The following is a 16672-nucleotide window of genomic DNA, read 5'->3' on the forward strand; positions in this document are numbered from 1 at the left end:
TTCCACTTAGTGGGCTTAAAGTAAAACACACTTTTATCCTATTATCCCTATTTAGCTTAATGGTCTTTGTGACACATGATCAGCGTAGCCCTGGGAAGACTGAGCTGTTGCTGCTGCCGCCTCTGAAATTCAATAAATAAAAAGCTGGCCTGTGGTCTGTGAGTCTGTAGGTCTGGCACCTTTGAAATCATTCCATTCCATTAAATACTCCATTTATTTGTTACTTGCCTTTGATCATTATGTCCGAAAATGCCCATTTTCATAGCAATATACAGGTGGAGCAAAAGTGGGTTTACAGTTGTTTATATAAAAAATAATGCAATAATTAATAAATATTAATACAAGAATAAACTTTGTGTTTCACACACTCAAAATTGTAAAACTCTTTTGCCACACCCTATGATTAGGCCTGAGAACCTGAGCAATTTCAAGGAGAACTCTTTATTTTTCTTTTTGTTTAATCTTTATCTGAGGATGTTGGCTGGTTCTAGAGAGAGAAACAGGGAGAGAACAGTGACTGGCTGCCTCCTGTACATCACCTACCTGGGTTCTAACCACAACCTAGGTATGAGCCTAGACAGTGAGCTACACCCACAACCTTTTCGGTGTAGGCAACAAGGCTCCCACCAATGGAGCCACCCGGCCAGGGCCTCAGGGGAAATTCTTATTCATAGCTGTAAACCTGTAACTGACATAGTAGGTTGGCAGTGACATTTCTGTTGTGGTTACCTGCTCCAACAACTTTGTCAATGGATATGTTGGTGGCATCCAATTCCTTAGCAAACTCGTGAACTGCTTGAGTAGGGTCTTCGTATGTATGTGGATCCACATAAGTTCTGAGTCCTGGAAGTTTTACTGTTTAAGGGAAGAATGAAGAAATATTATTGTAGCTAGGTTTATAAAACCTTGTTTAACAAATTCTATAACATTATTGGTTAAAAACAATCCCCATTATGATAAAGTGCATCAAACCCATAGTTTATTCTGAAATATCACATAAATCAGCATGAGGGTGGACTAAGTATTGACAACTTAATAAAAAAATATCCCCCATAATAAAATGTAAAGAGGAACCACAATGAACTTTCTTTGTAAAAACACTAGAAAAAAAAGGACATTGAAGAAAGGGGATCTTAAAGAGAATATGGTTCAAAATTGTGTAGGTCCTGTAATTTCATAGTAGCATTATTGAGTGAACACTATCACCCATCACCTTTTATGATTCTACAAACAGTAACTAAGTATCTATTATATTACAATGCCACATCTGACAATAAATAGAAGTGTATAAAATATTTTCATAAGGTTGGATAAATGTTATAATACAGATAAATTAATTAAAGGATATAAAACGGTATGTCTTCTCTCAGGTATTATTCTGCTTTTATTAAAATAAGTTCACAATCAAAATCCCCCACAGCAACTCTAGGTCTACTTTAAGATGTGAAATGATGTATACATAATGTGGGTATTACATGTATATAGTAATATAAAATCAACTAAGTGAAATCTTATTGTGTAGCTTTTCAACGTAGTTAAAGGCAAGATAAGTATTTATATATAGGTTTAATAATAGTGCTAAGGCAGTGTTTTTCAACCTTTTTTGGGCAAAGGCACACTTGTTTCATGAAAAAAATCACAAGGCACACCACCATTAGAAAATGTTAAAAAATTTAACTCTGTGCCTATATTGACTATATATAAAGTAATTCTCTTGAATAGGAATCAAATAAACACAAAGAAAGTATTTTATAATTACTTTATTATGAAATATTAAGTAAACAAAATAGTGAAAAATTATAAAATTCTTGTCTTGTCTGCACCTATGGCACACCAGGCAACATCTCGCGGCACACTAGTGTGCCGCGGAACAGCGGTTGAAAAACGCTGTGCTAAGGAGCCAAATTCCAAATGTAAATAATATTATAGCTTATTGAATATAAACCCCCTTTATAATTTATTTTATTATTCTAAATGTGACACTTTCCACGATATTCTGCAATTGAAATAGCAAAGACAAAAGATATAAAAAAGTCATTTTGGGTTTGATTTAATATTAATTATATTCCTATCATTTAGAAAAATAGCACATATTAAAAACAATTAAAATGTTCAATATACTTTCAATGAAAGAAAACTATGTTTTAAAAAAGTAAACCTAAGAGCTATTAAAGTACATAAACATGCTCTAACATTAAAGGCAATTGTAATTTAACTCCTATAGTATATGAATTGACATTATTGGTTTTTCTTTTAATTTTAATAACAATGGTAAAAAGAATATATATACTAATATATTATATATATATATATATATATATATATATATATATATATATGACATTCTTTTAGCAAGGGACATGGTTGCTTAATGATGGTATAGTTTCTCACTGATCACACTAGAATATTAAATGCTTATTCTACTCTAAAATAACAAAAAAACATTAAGAGTTTATCTGTATAAAATCATTTTGTAGTGAAATAATTGCAACTGAACATTCTGTTATAGTCAAACATTTCTTTGTGTCAATGGGTATTTTGTATAGAAAAGGTGTGGAAACTGATGACAGCAATTGTTCTGAGAAACTTCAGCACACTGGACATTAGACCAGTGAGTCCAGGATTGCAGTTTGGCTACAAAATGATCAGTTTGTGGACCTACAGTACAACTTCAGGAATTACATGGTTATAATACATATTTTTTTGCTTCTGCAAAGCTTCCATAGAGGTTTTAAGTGAATAATTATAGACATAAAATTTATTTCGAAAAATGATGATCAGAAGAGATGGGAGGTGAAACTCTATTTCCCTCACTACTTCTTCAGATGATTGTGAGATAGCAAAATAGAAATGGGAGAGCGAGGGAGTAAGTGGAGAACCTAGGAGAAGAAAGTTTATGAAAATGTGTTACTCAAGTGCCTATCTTCAGTGCCTGCTAAGTAGTTAGTGCCCCTAAATGTCATCATTAGTATTTTCACAATTATTACTATAATTGAGGTTTCCTGGATACAGGATTTGGGCTCAGAAATGCCCATTTCTTTTGTGCTCATAGATCAGTTCTCATGCTTTGCCATTATTATAAACATTATTGCTTCCTATAAAAACAGACAGCAGCGTCACTCTTTCTTATAATGGCCCACTATAATTTATTACTACACTAAAACTAGTCCTAGCATTATCTGTACTAAAACATTTTACCCTTAAAATAAGCAAACATATTGAGGAAACCTATAATACTTTCAAACTATCATGCGAAGAAAAGCTTTGAGGTAGGGAAAACAATAAAAGTAACTGTAGGCACTCTAAGAGATGTTAGGAAATAAAACCTTGTCAGAATTGGTTTAAGTCAACTTGGTTACATTTTAAAAAAAGACTAACATAAAATGGAGGCTATGATTTATGACCAACTAGTTTTGCTTTTTCTCTGGTAACAGTAATATCATGGTAAGAAAATGTTAACATCAGAAGAAAACCTAGCTTATTTTTCAAGAAAAAAAATTAAAAATATGGTAAAAAAATTATTCTAGTAAATGACTACAAATACTTTACCTGTTTTAACTTAAGAAAATAAATTTTGGAGAGATTTACTGACATGAGAATTTACAAAGAAGATTATGAAATGGATGATCAGAAACAGTGTCTCAAATAGTATAATGACACTGGATTTAAAAAGTCTTGAAATTGTGCTTTAGAGTGATCTCTCAATACCAAATAATCTGAACATTAAATAATCATTCCCAAATAAAACCAACTGATTCATTCTGATTAGTTAAATTGAAGTTTATGGCTTTCCATCCACATGACATTTGGGGAAACAATACAAATATATACCCCCACACACCCTCAAGTAAAAGGACTTGCTCACTGTGGTAGTGTTGGCTGCGTATTTTTAACTGCTGACCCCAGAGATTCCAGGAATCAGGTGAGTCAGGATACAAGGCACATAATCCCCCCACACCAATAATTAAGGGCAACATACAGAGTAACTGGGCTGTGTCAAGAAAACCAGATAATAAACACATGCACACGTGTTAAGCTGCACTACTTTACAGCTCATTCTGTGCAAACACAATAATTTTCATTTCCATTTTACCAGCATGAGTTGCCCTAAGGATAGCAAAAAAGTAGAAAGACTCAGCCAGAGAGGGCAATGGGACAGGATCTTAGGAGGTGAAACACATTTCTTTCCTTTTGAAGCTATATTATGGGATTTGTAACAAGGCTGAGGGGAATAGTTCATAGCTCGAGCTTTTTAAGGTAATACCAAATAAATGGTCTGAAATAAACCAGCTGTAGTAGTAAGATGCAGAAAGTTTATGGCATGCATATAAGTTACTTTGTGCCATTGCAGCTAGGATAAAATGCATTTCTTTTTTGTTTGTCTATCATAAAGGTATTGTGCATTTGAAGAAAATTAAAGTTTCAACAAACTTTACCATAAAAACCAGCAGCTAAAACAGATCAGAGTGATAAAAAAAAAAAGCCTACTTACAATTGGCTCACAGGAATTTATCAATACTCTAAATTCATGAGATTTATAATTCCCATATAAAGAACAAAATCAGTATGGTTTTACTCTAAAAACAATATTTACATTGATTGTCCAACTCAAATTAAAAGCAACTTAATCCAAAGGAATGTAACTGTTCTGCGTAATTTAAGTATGGCAATTTTCAGTGTTTTGAGAGACCAGGAAGAAAAAGCTAGACAAGTATCCTGTAATTTGTTCATGTACACTTTGAGGACTTTTGAGTTTGTAACCTAACTCAGTGGTCGGCAAACTCATTAGTCAACAGAGCCAAATATCAATAGTAGAACAATTGAAATTTCTTTTGAGAGCCAAATTTTTAAAACTTAAAACTTCTTCTAACGCCACTTCTAAAAATAGGCTTGCCCAGGCAATGGTTTTTTTGTGGAAGAGGCCAAAGAGCCACATGTGGCTCAAGAGCCGCAGTTTGCCGACCAAGGACCTAACCAATCTAAAATGATGAAATGTTGATATTAGAAAGGTAGTAGTTTGTGGGTACTTTTTGTGGTTTATTCTATAATGACAGCAATGAGGACAAAACAAACAATGCTCTCTGTAAACCCAGGTACTGTGTCAATATCACATCAATTTACATTTGGAATTTTTTTTTTCCCCCTTCAAGCTACTGTATGTCCCTCTTGCATGATAGTAACAGGTAATCAAGTTTTTACTTGAGTTACAACTAACGCTATAATTTTTAGATGCAGAGCCAATGACTGATAATGAACTATTTGACTTAAACATAATTTGGCAAGGCAATAGTGAATGCCAAAGAAAGGAATGTTTACAAGACTACCCTCATCATATATGAGAATGGTCTCCATACTAATACCCATTGGAATTACTGATTAGTAATTTCCGCATTAAACTGAGCCATATTCTGGGAAAGCAAAGAATTTGGGATGATTCCTTTCATTAGAAGAAAATAAAAATGAGTCTCTTTATTAGACATAAATACTTTGTTTCCTAAAAAAGTTATTTCTCTTTGAAAAGATTTATTTCAAATACTAAATTGGTTGGTATTAAAATATGGGGGGGGGGGCGGGGGGAAGTGCTGGCTTTCTTACTGATTGGCTATCATGTAACTCCAAGATAAACAGTTTATCCTCCTGGTTGGCTGACAAAATGGAGTGAGGCATTTTACATAAACAGAGGTTGTTTCTATCTACCTGGCAGTTAGGACGGAAAAAGGGATCCTATTTAGATTTTAGCAAAGAACTAGTAATAAGAGATTTGAAGATATGCTTTGCCTTTCAGCTATGCAGAGCTGACTATAGTTCTGACTCCTGTCACATGCACTATTTGAATATAAACCACTGGTTACCCTTTGCTTTAGCTTAAGTCTGCTTAAAGGTGGCCATGCAAGAATTACTTGACACAGAACCATGCATTTCTTTCTCTGTTTGAAATAGTTTTATTTTGCTAATTTCCCCCCCCCCCCTCCGCCACCCTCAAAAAAATACTACTTTTGAATTATCTCTGTCAGGGGAAAGTTACCCAATTATAAATAAACCACTGCCGAAACCGAAATGGTAAAGCGAAAACACCACAACACTTTAGAGACTTACAATGTCCATTTCCAAAATGAAGTCTTTTTTCATCTGTACCATGTTTTGACTTGTAGCCACAGAACCTAGAGGGAAATTGAGGAAAGAGAAAACACAGGAAGAAAATATACTTAAACAATTATCTATGCTCGGAATGTACAAAGCAGAACACAGAAAGTGTTTTTCTTAAACAATTAAATGCTTTAGTGAAAGTTTAATGACTTTGTATTTCCTAAATCCTCCATAGAAAGCCCCTTCCCTTGGGACCCTGTAAGGCTGCCTAATGAGGAGATATGTAGAGCTGCTTCCCACTGGGCAGACCCCTTCAGTTGAATTTTTATAATGGCCTCAGAAGGTGTTTATAGCATTAATTTTTTTAACAACTACTATTAGAATGAATGAAGGGTAAAGTCTCCATTGTTAGTGATTAGTGCTGTTCTGGGTGAGAAAGTGTCAGGGAAATCTGGGGTGTATTTTAAGAGTGAGGGGGGAAAGTAAAAACTAGGAATGTGGTCAAAAGAGAGAAAAGATGGGGTGTGTATTGGAAAATGAGACCGGAAGTTAATGCAAAACAGAAAATCAAAACTAGAGATGAAGAAACAGAAGAAAGGGAGGGGTAGGGAGAGAGAGAAAGAAAAATCTAGAATGCAAATGGAGACATTTTGATTTGTTAACATACATTACTGAGCACACTTCAGATTTGAGCAACAATGGGGGGGGGAAGCAAGCAAAGCAATAATAAAAGTAAGTTATAAAACAGACTGTGAACTCACCTTCCAATCAAAACATAGGTGACAACTGTGAGGAGAATAATTGCTACAGCTGCTGAAATGGCAATCATTACCACTTGGCTATTTTCACCGGAGATAGAGAAAGCTGTGAGATTGAAGAGGGGAAAAAAATTTAAAAGACCAGGCATTAACACATCGTAACTAAAAGCTACATGGAAAGTCTGATAAATTCAGTCATATTTATTCTGCTTTCACCTGAAATATGGCTACTGTCTGGTATAATATAGAAGTAATTCTCCAGTGAGAATGAAAAAAAACAAACAAACACAGACATCAGCTACAATTTTACGTGAAAATTATAATTAATGAGATTAAATATTCTGCTTCAACGGCATCCATCAAATATTACTTGAGTGTCTAGTGTGTGAAATGTGCTGGGCTGCTTTTCTCTATCCTCAATGGCAAGAAACTCAGTGATAAACCACAAGTTAGCAGGGGAACGACATAGAGGACAGATACAATTTCTCACAATGAATTATAAAAGCTTATTCATTAAGCTGCTTTAGTCTCCAATATCTACATTTATTTGAAAGGTGATGTAACAGCTGTCTTATGGGCCTCAACATATGCCACCAATGCATTGTTCTCTCCCTGTATTCTCTACCTTTTCAAATGGCCCATCATTCATCTACTCACAAAGTATTGGCAAAAGTCACTCAGGAGAAAAGTCTGGCCAGCCATCAGTTTTGGTATAACTCAAGAGCTTAGGATGGTTTTAGATTTTGTAAAAGTTATAAAAAGTCAAAACCAAAAGATTTTGTGTCTTGAACATTTTATAAAATTCAAATGTCGATGTCTATAAATAAAATTGTTTTGGACACATTCATTCATTTGTGTATTATCTATGGCTGCTTTTATCCTATATAATAAAATCCTAATATGCAAATCGACCAAACGGCAGATTGACTGGCTGCTATGATGTGCGCTGACCACCAGGAGGGAGACACTCAACTCAGGAACTGCCCCCTGGTGGTCAGTGTGCTCTCACAGGGGGAGCTTCACTCAGCCAGAAGCTGGGCTCACTGCTGGCAAGCAAAGCGGTGGTGGCTGGAGCCTCTCCTGCCTCCACTGCAGGCAAGCAGTAAGGAGTGAGGGGTCCTGGACTGCAAGAGCCCTGGACTGCAAGAGGAATGTCTGACTGCCAGCTTAGAACGGATCCCTGGGCCTCTAGCACTATAATAAATAGCCCAGTAGAGTGGAACAGCAGATAATATATATATATAGCAGATAATATATATATATATATACTGACCCTTGACCTAGACAAATGTTTTCTAGCTTTAATGTTCACACAAGCCAGTGGAGTATCTTTTATTTTATTTTATTTTTTTGAAAATGCAGTTTCTATTTCAGTCTGCAGTGGGGACTGAGACTGCATTTCCTATGAGCTGCCAGTGACGCAGGTGAGGCTGACCACATTTGGTGGCAAAGGTGTGGACCATAAGCATGAAGTCACCTTCTCCCTCTCCTGATGATTCTATATCCAAGTCATCACAAAGCCCTTAACAGTATCTTAGTTTATGTCTTTCTCTTCTGGATTATAATACAATTAAAAAGTTCTAATTATTCTCTATCTGCATGTCTCTCTTTTCTTGGTGACCAGAGCACTCTTTCTAAACCATGAATTTGCTTATGTCATTATAATGCATAACATTTCTGCAGGGCTCTCCACTTCAGGATAAAATGCAAATTCCGTAGCAGAAGACGTAAAGCTCATTAAATCTGTCCCCTGTCTCAATCCCCAGCTTTGTCTGCTAGCAAACTCCATAAATGTCCTATTCTAGACTTTTTAAAATACACACAGTTCCTGGAACAACCTTTTCAGTTGTTCATATTTTAACCTATATTTCTTTGGTAGTAAATGCTGAATGTACAAATGAATGAATGATGTATAAAAAAAGAGCTTAGAAGAGGAAGTTTGGTTATCTGAATGCCATCACCTCTCCAAAAGCAAGGCAATATCTTATGCTCAGCCTGATCGAAATCTACATTTGGAAGGCTTCTCTAAAATAATGCCGTTTTAGGACTGGTTAAATGATGCAAATAAAGAAATGTGGCTGATGGCCTGGTAGAAGTTTTGCAAGCAATTGAAAAAGGAGCTCTGAGTCTGTAGGACGGCATGCACATTCCTAACATAAACTGTTGCCGCACTTTATTCTTTCCTACCAGCGGGCTAATGTTTATACCACTGTGGCAGTCCTGGGAGCGCCTGCTTGGATCTCCCTGATGCCAAGCCTCAGTGGGCAGACAGCCTCCAGCTGCTGCACCTCCAGCACCCCCTGCAGCTGAATGCACAGCACAGGCCACGCTTCCTCAGCAACTACACCTGACAAGGGGACTGGAGCCAGCCCAGTCTGCCCAGGGCAGCACTCTCCTTCACTCCGGAGAGACCCATCAGATTGGCGAATCCCTCTAAACTGTCCTGCTGCCTGAATCTCCCCTCCTTCCACCCTTCTCCTTCCCTCCGTTCTTCACAGGTGGCTGAGCTACATCTCAGTCTGGGCCCTGCTTGTCCACTTGTGCTCCAGCTTCTTTACTGGTTATCTGTGTTTCCCCATAAAAAGCTCTCAGGCTTCTATCTTCACATCTGCCTCCTAAACATCTGGACTGATACACCTCTAACCATTAGCTATAGATTTGTGAATAATTTGTAAAATAACGTAGCGATTCAATGATTCAATAATGCTCTATAAACATATATTATTAACTCTACCTCATGCTTTTTATTTTATACACTGTTATAACTTACAGAGAGCAGAAAGTTCTGAATTATTTGGTAAATTTTAGTCAGTTTTAAAAAAACAAAGATTGCAAACCTGGAAGGGGAAAAATGATAGAAGAAAGAAGTCACTGCTGTTCTGTCAAAGACAGGATGAAACTAGGACTTCTCTACCATTTCCACCAGCTCTCAATATCTATGAATCCCAGAGTCATATAAACTCAGATCATTGTTTGTTACTAAAATGAGCAAACGTTTGAATAGTATTGATTAAATTTGTGTTATTGAGTTGTTTAATAATTTTATGTGGCATACTGTTAAAAACTGGTATTTTATGTCTTAGAAATTCAATTCAAATACGTTTTTCTACAAGAAAACTGCTCTCCTTGCTTTAAGTAGCATTATATCGATTTCTCTCCCTGAAACCAAATGGTTGTGAGCTCACCCTCCAGACCCAGAACATTTGGATTGGTGCTTATTTGCTGTGTGACATAATGTGATCTTGTGAGGATTAAGTGAGTTAATAAAGTAAAACACTTATGTAAAACAGTCCCAAGCACATAACAAGTGCTTAATAAATGTTACATAATTTAGTATTGCATTTCCCCAGTGAAAGCTGGGCAAAGTACACTGTTCTACAAAATCACATATGAATGTTTAATCTTGGTATAAGAATTATCTATACAGTGATCCCATTTTACCTTTGTCAGGCTGCCTTAGTAATAGGGTCCCAGAGATTAAAGTTGTTGCATGTCAATGTATTAAAAACAACAAAAAGGAGGTGGGAAGCACTCAGGAGTACTAATTAATTGTCCCCAGTGTTCAACTTCTTGGATAGTAATAATATTCATGGAATCCTCCAATTCCAAAACTCAGTTTTATTCCACATATTTTTGCTTTTAAAATTCCTTGAATGTTCAAATTATGCACTGTTATTTAAACACAACACACACACACACACACACACACACACACACACACACACACACACCGCCTACTACACCAGGAACATTTGTAAGTACTTTACAAATAATAGTTGAATCATCATAAATGCCTTATGGAGGATACAGGTTCTGCCCACTGAGGGTTTTCAGACAGATGGATTGTCTGTTTTCCCAAACATGTTGGCACTCCCTGCTTTTGTGGATGTTGCTTTTATCTAGGAAAGTTCTTTGACTCTGATACTCTATGTTCTCTGTGCCTTAGTTTAACATCCTTTTCCTTAGTATGTAAACTAGCAGGGCTGAATCAGTAGAAATCTACAATCTGGAGGTTGTAGGCTCATTGACCCCACTTATTAGCCATGCAATCTCAGAGAAAATGTAAGTTCTCTGTCATAGACTGTGTATAAAAAGAAATAATAGTATTTGAATAGCTTGCATACCAAGAACAAATAAAATATTCACTGAAATACTGTATTATACTGTTGTATACATGTATGAGTTCTAGATTCCCTACCAGCTGTGTGACTTTGGGAAGCTTACTTAACTCCTCTATGTCTCAGTTTCCTCATCTGTTAAAGGAGGGTGAGGATAAGTGTAAAGCACTGATATATAAAAAGTAAAACATTTTAAAACACTTAGAAAAATATATGCTTCACTATGCCTCCATATATTTACTATACATCAAGTTCAGAAAATGTTATCTGAATTCCAGCTCAAAAATATACTATACTCAACTAAGGAATATTTTTGTGCTATGAATGAGAACTCATATATTTTTTAAAAATAAAATCCAGCTCTAGCTGGTTTGGTTCGGTGCATAGATCATCAGCCTGCAGACTGAAAGGTCCCAGGTTCGATTCCAGTCAAGGCACATGCCTGGGTTGCAAATTCAATTCCTAGTAGGGGGCCTTCAGGAAGCAGCAAATCAATGATTCTCTATCATCATTGATGTTTCTATCTCTCTCTTCCTTTCCCTCCTCTCTGAAATCAATAAAAATATATTTTAAAAACAAATAAACAGAGCAAACAGCAAGCTGTTAAAAATCTAAACACAAGTCTTTTTGTGTCTACTAAATATCAATATATAACAAAGAAGAGTCTTAAATCCTTAGAGTATTTTATGAATATGTAGTTTTGATTTGTGGTTGTAATCCATCTGTGTAGAGGACAAACTTAAAGTATGTGTGCATTTTTGACTGCATGGGTGGTCGGCACCTCTAACCCCTAAGCTGTTCAAAAGTCAACTATGTATCATTTTTATTTTAAAAAATGGAGTAAGAATTGATTTTATCCTTTTCCCCTTAAAGTAATGGACACTTTTTTTTTCATCTATATTTAAAGTCTGGAAGAATTCTATGGTGAAGCAGTAAGAATAAGTTTCTATATACATTTTAAAAAATCAAACTGTATGACAGCTTTTAAAAAAAATAACTGGAGAGGGCTATGTTAAAAAGATTGCATTTTTCATTATATCCTATTTTTATCTGCTCTTTCTCAAGCAATGTAAGTATTGCAAATATAAAACTTATTCAGTGTCCTAACCGGTATTGCTCAGTGGATAGAGTGATGGCCTGCAGACTTAAGGGTCCCAGATTTCATTCCGGTCATGGGCATGTACCTCAGTTGCCGGCACATCCCTTGTAGGGTGTGTGTAGGAGGTAGCTGATCAATGTCTCTCTCTGATTGGTGTTTCTAACTCTCTATCCTTCTGCCTTCCTCTTTGTAAAAAAATCAATAAAATATATTTAAAATTAAAAAAAAAACTTATTTGACAAAAATCCTAAGAATCTGCAGTTTTAAAATGAAATATTGCTTAAGTCTCAGACACTGAAGCCTCATGAAAAGTTCATGTATAAGACAACCACAGTGATGTCTGTGATAAACAATTACATTAGAATTTTAGAAAGTGTTATTGTTTTGACAAATTTACTTCTCAGACAGGGTTAGTGCTAATGAAGAACATAAGATTAGATTGATATTGCAAAATAGTGCATCGACATAAAGTTTTATCTAATGGCAATCTGACATTCCTACCTTCAATATGCCTAATTTATAGCACCTGATTAAAAAACAAAACAAAAAAAAAACACATTTGCTTTTGTTATTTCTGTGATTTGGGATAATTCTTGCTGAATCGAATATAGCTTTTGTTGTTAATTCTAATAACCATGTAAAATCTTGATAAAAGAAAAGCTATAATCATCTCAAAGAAAGAAACTAGTTTAGATCCTCTTAAAATTGTGAAAGGATGTAGAATTTCTAATGCTAAACTGAATAATATTTTGTCATATAAAATATTCAATTTGTTTTAAACATTGTTCATGTGCACATCCATGGTATTTTACAGCATTTTGTTTCAAGTATCCTCAGAGAGAGGTTTCTCTATGCTCATTCCATCACAGGAGGATTAGGGGAGGGCCTGAGTACAGATTTGTGTATTTCAGGATGGCAGCTCTCCTCCAAATAGAATCGTCAGGTTTCAGCTGTGAGCCAATGACTTCTAAAAACACTAGAATCTCAATACTTTGCAGAATGTACAGCTTGTTATTATAAGTCGCATTTCAGATGGTCTGACAAAAAGTGTGCCATAAAATATTTAGTCTAGCACATTAACTCAAACAGTGTTTATATATATATTTTTTGTTAATCATGAATGTTTCTATTAGGTATAAAATTTGAGCATAAAATTTTACCATACCAATAACAATGTAATTTGATGTCAGAAACAAAATAAATGTATAATAGAAAATATAGGTGCCATGGGAGAATGACAAATTAGAACAGTCAAAGGAGATTGCTTGGCTTCCTTTCAGGGGAGGGCTGGGAATTATTGCATCCTTCCGGGATCAGCTGCTTCTAAAAGGTGTTCACCTTTGACTCTGGGCTATTTTACAGCTGTGAGTTTAAGTTGAAGAGAATTTATAGTGATGCATATGATTTTTTCATCACAGTTACAGCGACACTTATTCAATAGAGATAAAAGTGATATGTGCTATGGATGAGATAATTATACTTATTTTCCTATGGAATATTCACCAGTTTGGGATTTATTGTCAAGTTTAAGTATTGCTGATTACTTATACACACATACAAAAATGTTTGTATATATTTGTATATATGTGTATATGAATCTGTCCTTTAAATTTTCCTTTGAACCAATTTTAACCTTTTATTAGTAATATTAAGTCAAATAAAAATTTAGCTTGTGTTCATTTTATATTAACACCACAGCCATGATTTTATCTTTTTAAAAATATATATTTAACAAGTAAACTCTTCTAACATGAAGAAAATGAATTTAAAGAAAATGAAAATATTATTAGGAGAATGTTTGTAAATTTTAGATCAGTTTTAGCCAAATTTGGGGTCAAACAGATGGAATTATTCAAATAGTCATAAATCAGATTTTTAAAAATCCTTAATCTTCAAGTAATACAAGGTTGACTGTGTTAAGGATTGAAACAAACTTAAGATCCTCATGGATCAGAAAGTTTTGTCAATCAACAGTTGAACCTGGAATATCTGTATTAATGGGTATTGTAAGTGTGTTACCATACTACTTAATGTTCCTAAGAACAATTTATGACTAATAGGAAACCAGAAGCATTCCAGGCATTATATGTTTTATTTTTAAAAGAACAAACCACAGATGTACATACAAACACAAATGCTCAGATCCAATGCTATGCAAATTGTTCAATGTTCCTAGCAGTATACTTTCAATGTATCACACTTAGTTAAAATGTAGAGTGAGAGTGAAATGTCAGACACCTTTGGACCATCTCTCCTCCCCCTAATCACAGTACATTGAAGTAATACATACAGTCTGGACTTGTTTCAAACTCAAACTTGCGACTGTTGGTCCCATATCCAGCTGCTGTCCGGGCTCGGATTTGGAATACATAAGTAGTGTCAGGCTTGAGGCTATTGATGGTAACATTTGTGCCTCTTGCCCTCAGAATGGTATAACTTGTCTCTTGCTCCTGCTTTGAGGTAAGAAAGATCAAGTTAAAATCAAATCTTCATAATGTATTAAGTGATAAAAAGTAAACCACTCAAAACTATTTTAAAATGTAGCAGAGGAGAAATAAAAGAGAGATGATAATCATTTCACTCTCTGAAGTTATTTTGTAGAAGAAGAAAAAAAACATTTAAAGTTTCCTACTTTGCATATAATAATTTGTGTCCTGCACATAAAGGAAGAAAGTTAGTTTTCATTCTTGCCAATTAGTGAATCTCTGGACAATAAAAAATCTATTCTCTTAAAGCACAAGGCTGACATTTTCAACCTGATTAAAAGAATAGATTTTCAAAGAGGAAAATGCTCCTTTGCATTGTTCCTAATAGAAATGCCCCACAGATTCTCAGATAGGAAATATTTTATCAATTGTAAACTATTAAACTTAAAAAGATCAAAGTTCTATATATAGCTTTACGTTAATAACTTTATCAGCATCAATTGAGTTGTATTGTATTTGCATTGTCTTGAAGTCACAGTTATTTAACAGAAACACAAATCTTCAGGTTGAAGTCTAGAAATATTTTCCCAAAGAATCTTATCTAATGGAATCAATGCATTGTACATGAGCAGGTTCACATTACACATCAATAGTAAAGTGTTTTTTTGTGTCAAGCTTTGTTTAAAAAAATGAATTTACACAAAATCTCATTTTTTCTCTCTAACATATATTAATATCTCCTGAGCACTTTATGGAGAGCCTGTTTTTGAGCATGATGAACTGTCCCTATGTCTGGGGTGGGGTCTGGAGTGGGAAAGATGAAATAATGCTTGTCCTCAGCCAACACTAGATCGAACGTTGCAGAAATAAGGTTGTATGTAGGTTACATATACTTTTTTGTTAAAGATGTTGGTTATGATAGACTTGGAGTTGATATATTTAATAATGAAGAGAGATAATATATTTATTTTATAAAAATTATTTTATTTGTTAAAAAAACTTTCATAGAATGAAATATTACAATATTTCATAGAGTGAAATATTACAGTATTTCTAAGTGTCATATATATGGAAGTTATTTTGAAATTTATGTATGTAGTATATATATAAATAGATATGTATTTAATAATATTACATAAGTGTATCAAATTAAGAAATGCATAGGGTATAGTAAATAGATTTAAACTGTTTTCCCCCCTGCACTGGTTAATATTGCTTAAAAATAACCATGTGCTATGCTTTGTTTGTGGAGAAAAAAATAAGTTAAGAATATTTTTTATATTTGCAAAAGATATGAATTTAGATTCATCATTTTTAAAATGGCCCCATATATCTCAAAGGTGGGTGCTTTGTGGTTCTGCTACCAGGTCTGAACTGAGGCACATTATTACTTTTTATTTTGTTGCATCAGCTATGATATGGATTCTTGTGTTTACACAGGCTTTGTCACACTTTCAAAAATAGAAGATCATGATCACATGCGTATATGAAAGTGCCCTATTGGATCACAGAAAACTAGGAGATAACGTATTTATACTGTGATTTGGCCCAATGAAGTTCATTAGGTCTCTATTCCTTTTAATGAAATGAGACATACCTTTTCTCTGTGTGGCGTGAATGGTGGGGGGAAGGGTGGAAGAAGAGAATGGCATGATATTTGTGAAATATGCTAACTTCAATAAAGAAAATACCTACATTTGCAAAAAAAATTCATACATTATGCCTTTTGTGCAATTGATCATTCTTAATAATCCATTATCATGTGGAGGTAGGGAGGTAATGCAGGGAAAAACATACTAATGAGAAGTCATGGCTGCCAGGATTCAAAACAGGGACCTGATGTTCATTAGCAGTGAGGATATGAGAAATGCTAATAACTTCACTGACTCCAAGTTGTTGTTTTTAATTTGTAAAAAAGCCTTTTTTCTCACTTTCACAGGATTTTCAGACAGCTCCAAGTTAAATAATGTACGCAAACATTTTCTATAAATATTAACTACAATATAATGTACAATTTATTTTTTATTCACTTTAAAATACTTTGTAAACTGCAACAAATACACAAATATTCTGTGTTCATATTAGTAGCTATAGAACTACCCAGCTCTGATGATGAGGTTTGAATATATCTTGCTTCCAAAACTCACATCCATTTATAACCAGGGAGAAATAAGTCCTATTTAG

General features: G+C 34.5%; 1 protein-coding gene across 2 annotated transcripts in view; it reads right to left on the reverse strand.

The window, feature by feature from the left end:
- The window catches only part of EPHA3 (EPH receptor A3), a 340054-nt gene that overhangs the window by 60538 nt on the left and 262844 nt on the right, over positions 1-16672 (reverse strand). Inside the window, exons 7-10 of one of the 2 annotated variants that reach the window (XM_084875452.1) lie at positions 14353-14512; positions 6849-6951; positions 6097-6161; positions 730-855 (exon numbers count right to left, since the gene is read on the reverse strand). In XM_084875452.1, coding sequence (XP_084731578.1) covers positions 730-855; positions 6097-6161; positions 6849-6951; positions 14353-14512 — 454 coding nt within the window. Of the gene's footprint in view, positions 1-729; positions 856-6096; positions 6162-6848; positions 6952-14352; positions 14516-16672 lie in introns of both variants that reach the window. The other variant, XM_084875451.1, reaches the window with a different exon arrangement.

Source organism: Pipistrellus hanaki (genome assembly GCF_964339955.1).
Source record: "Pipistrellus hanaki genome assembly, chromosome: 2".
Taxonomy (NCBI): domain Eukaryota; kingdom Metazoa; phylum Chordata; class Mammalia; order Chiroptera; family Vespertilionidae; genus Pipistrellus; species Pipistrellus hanaki.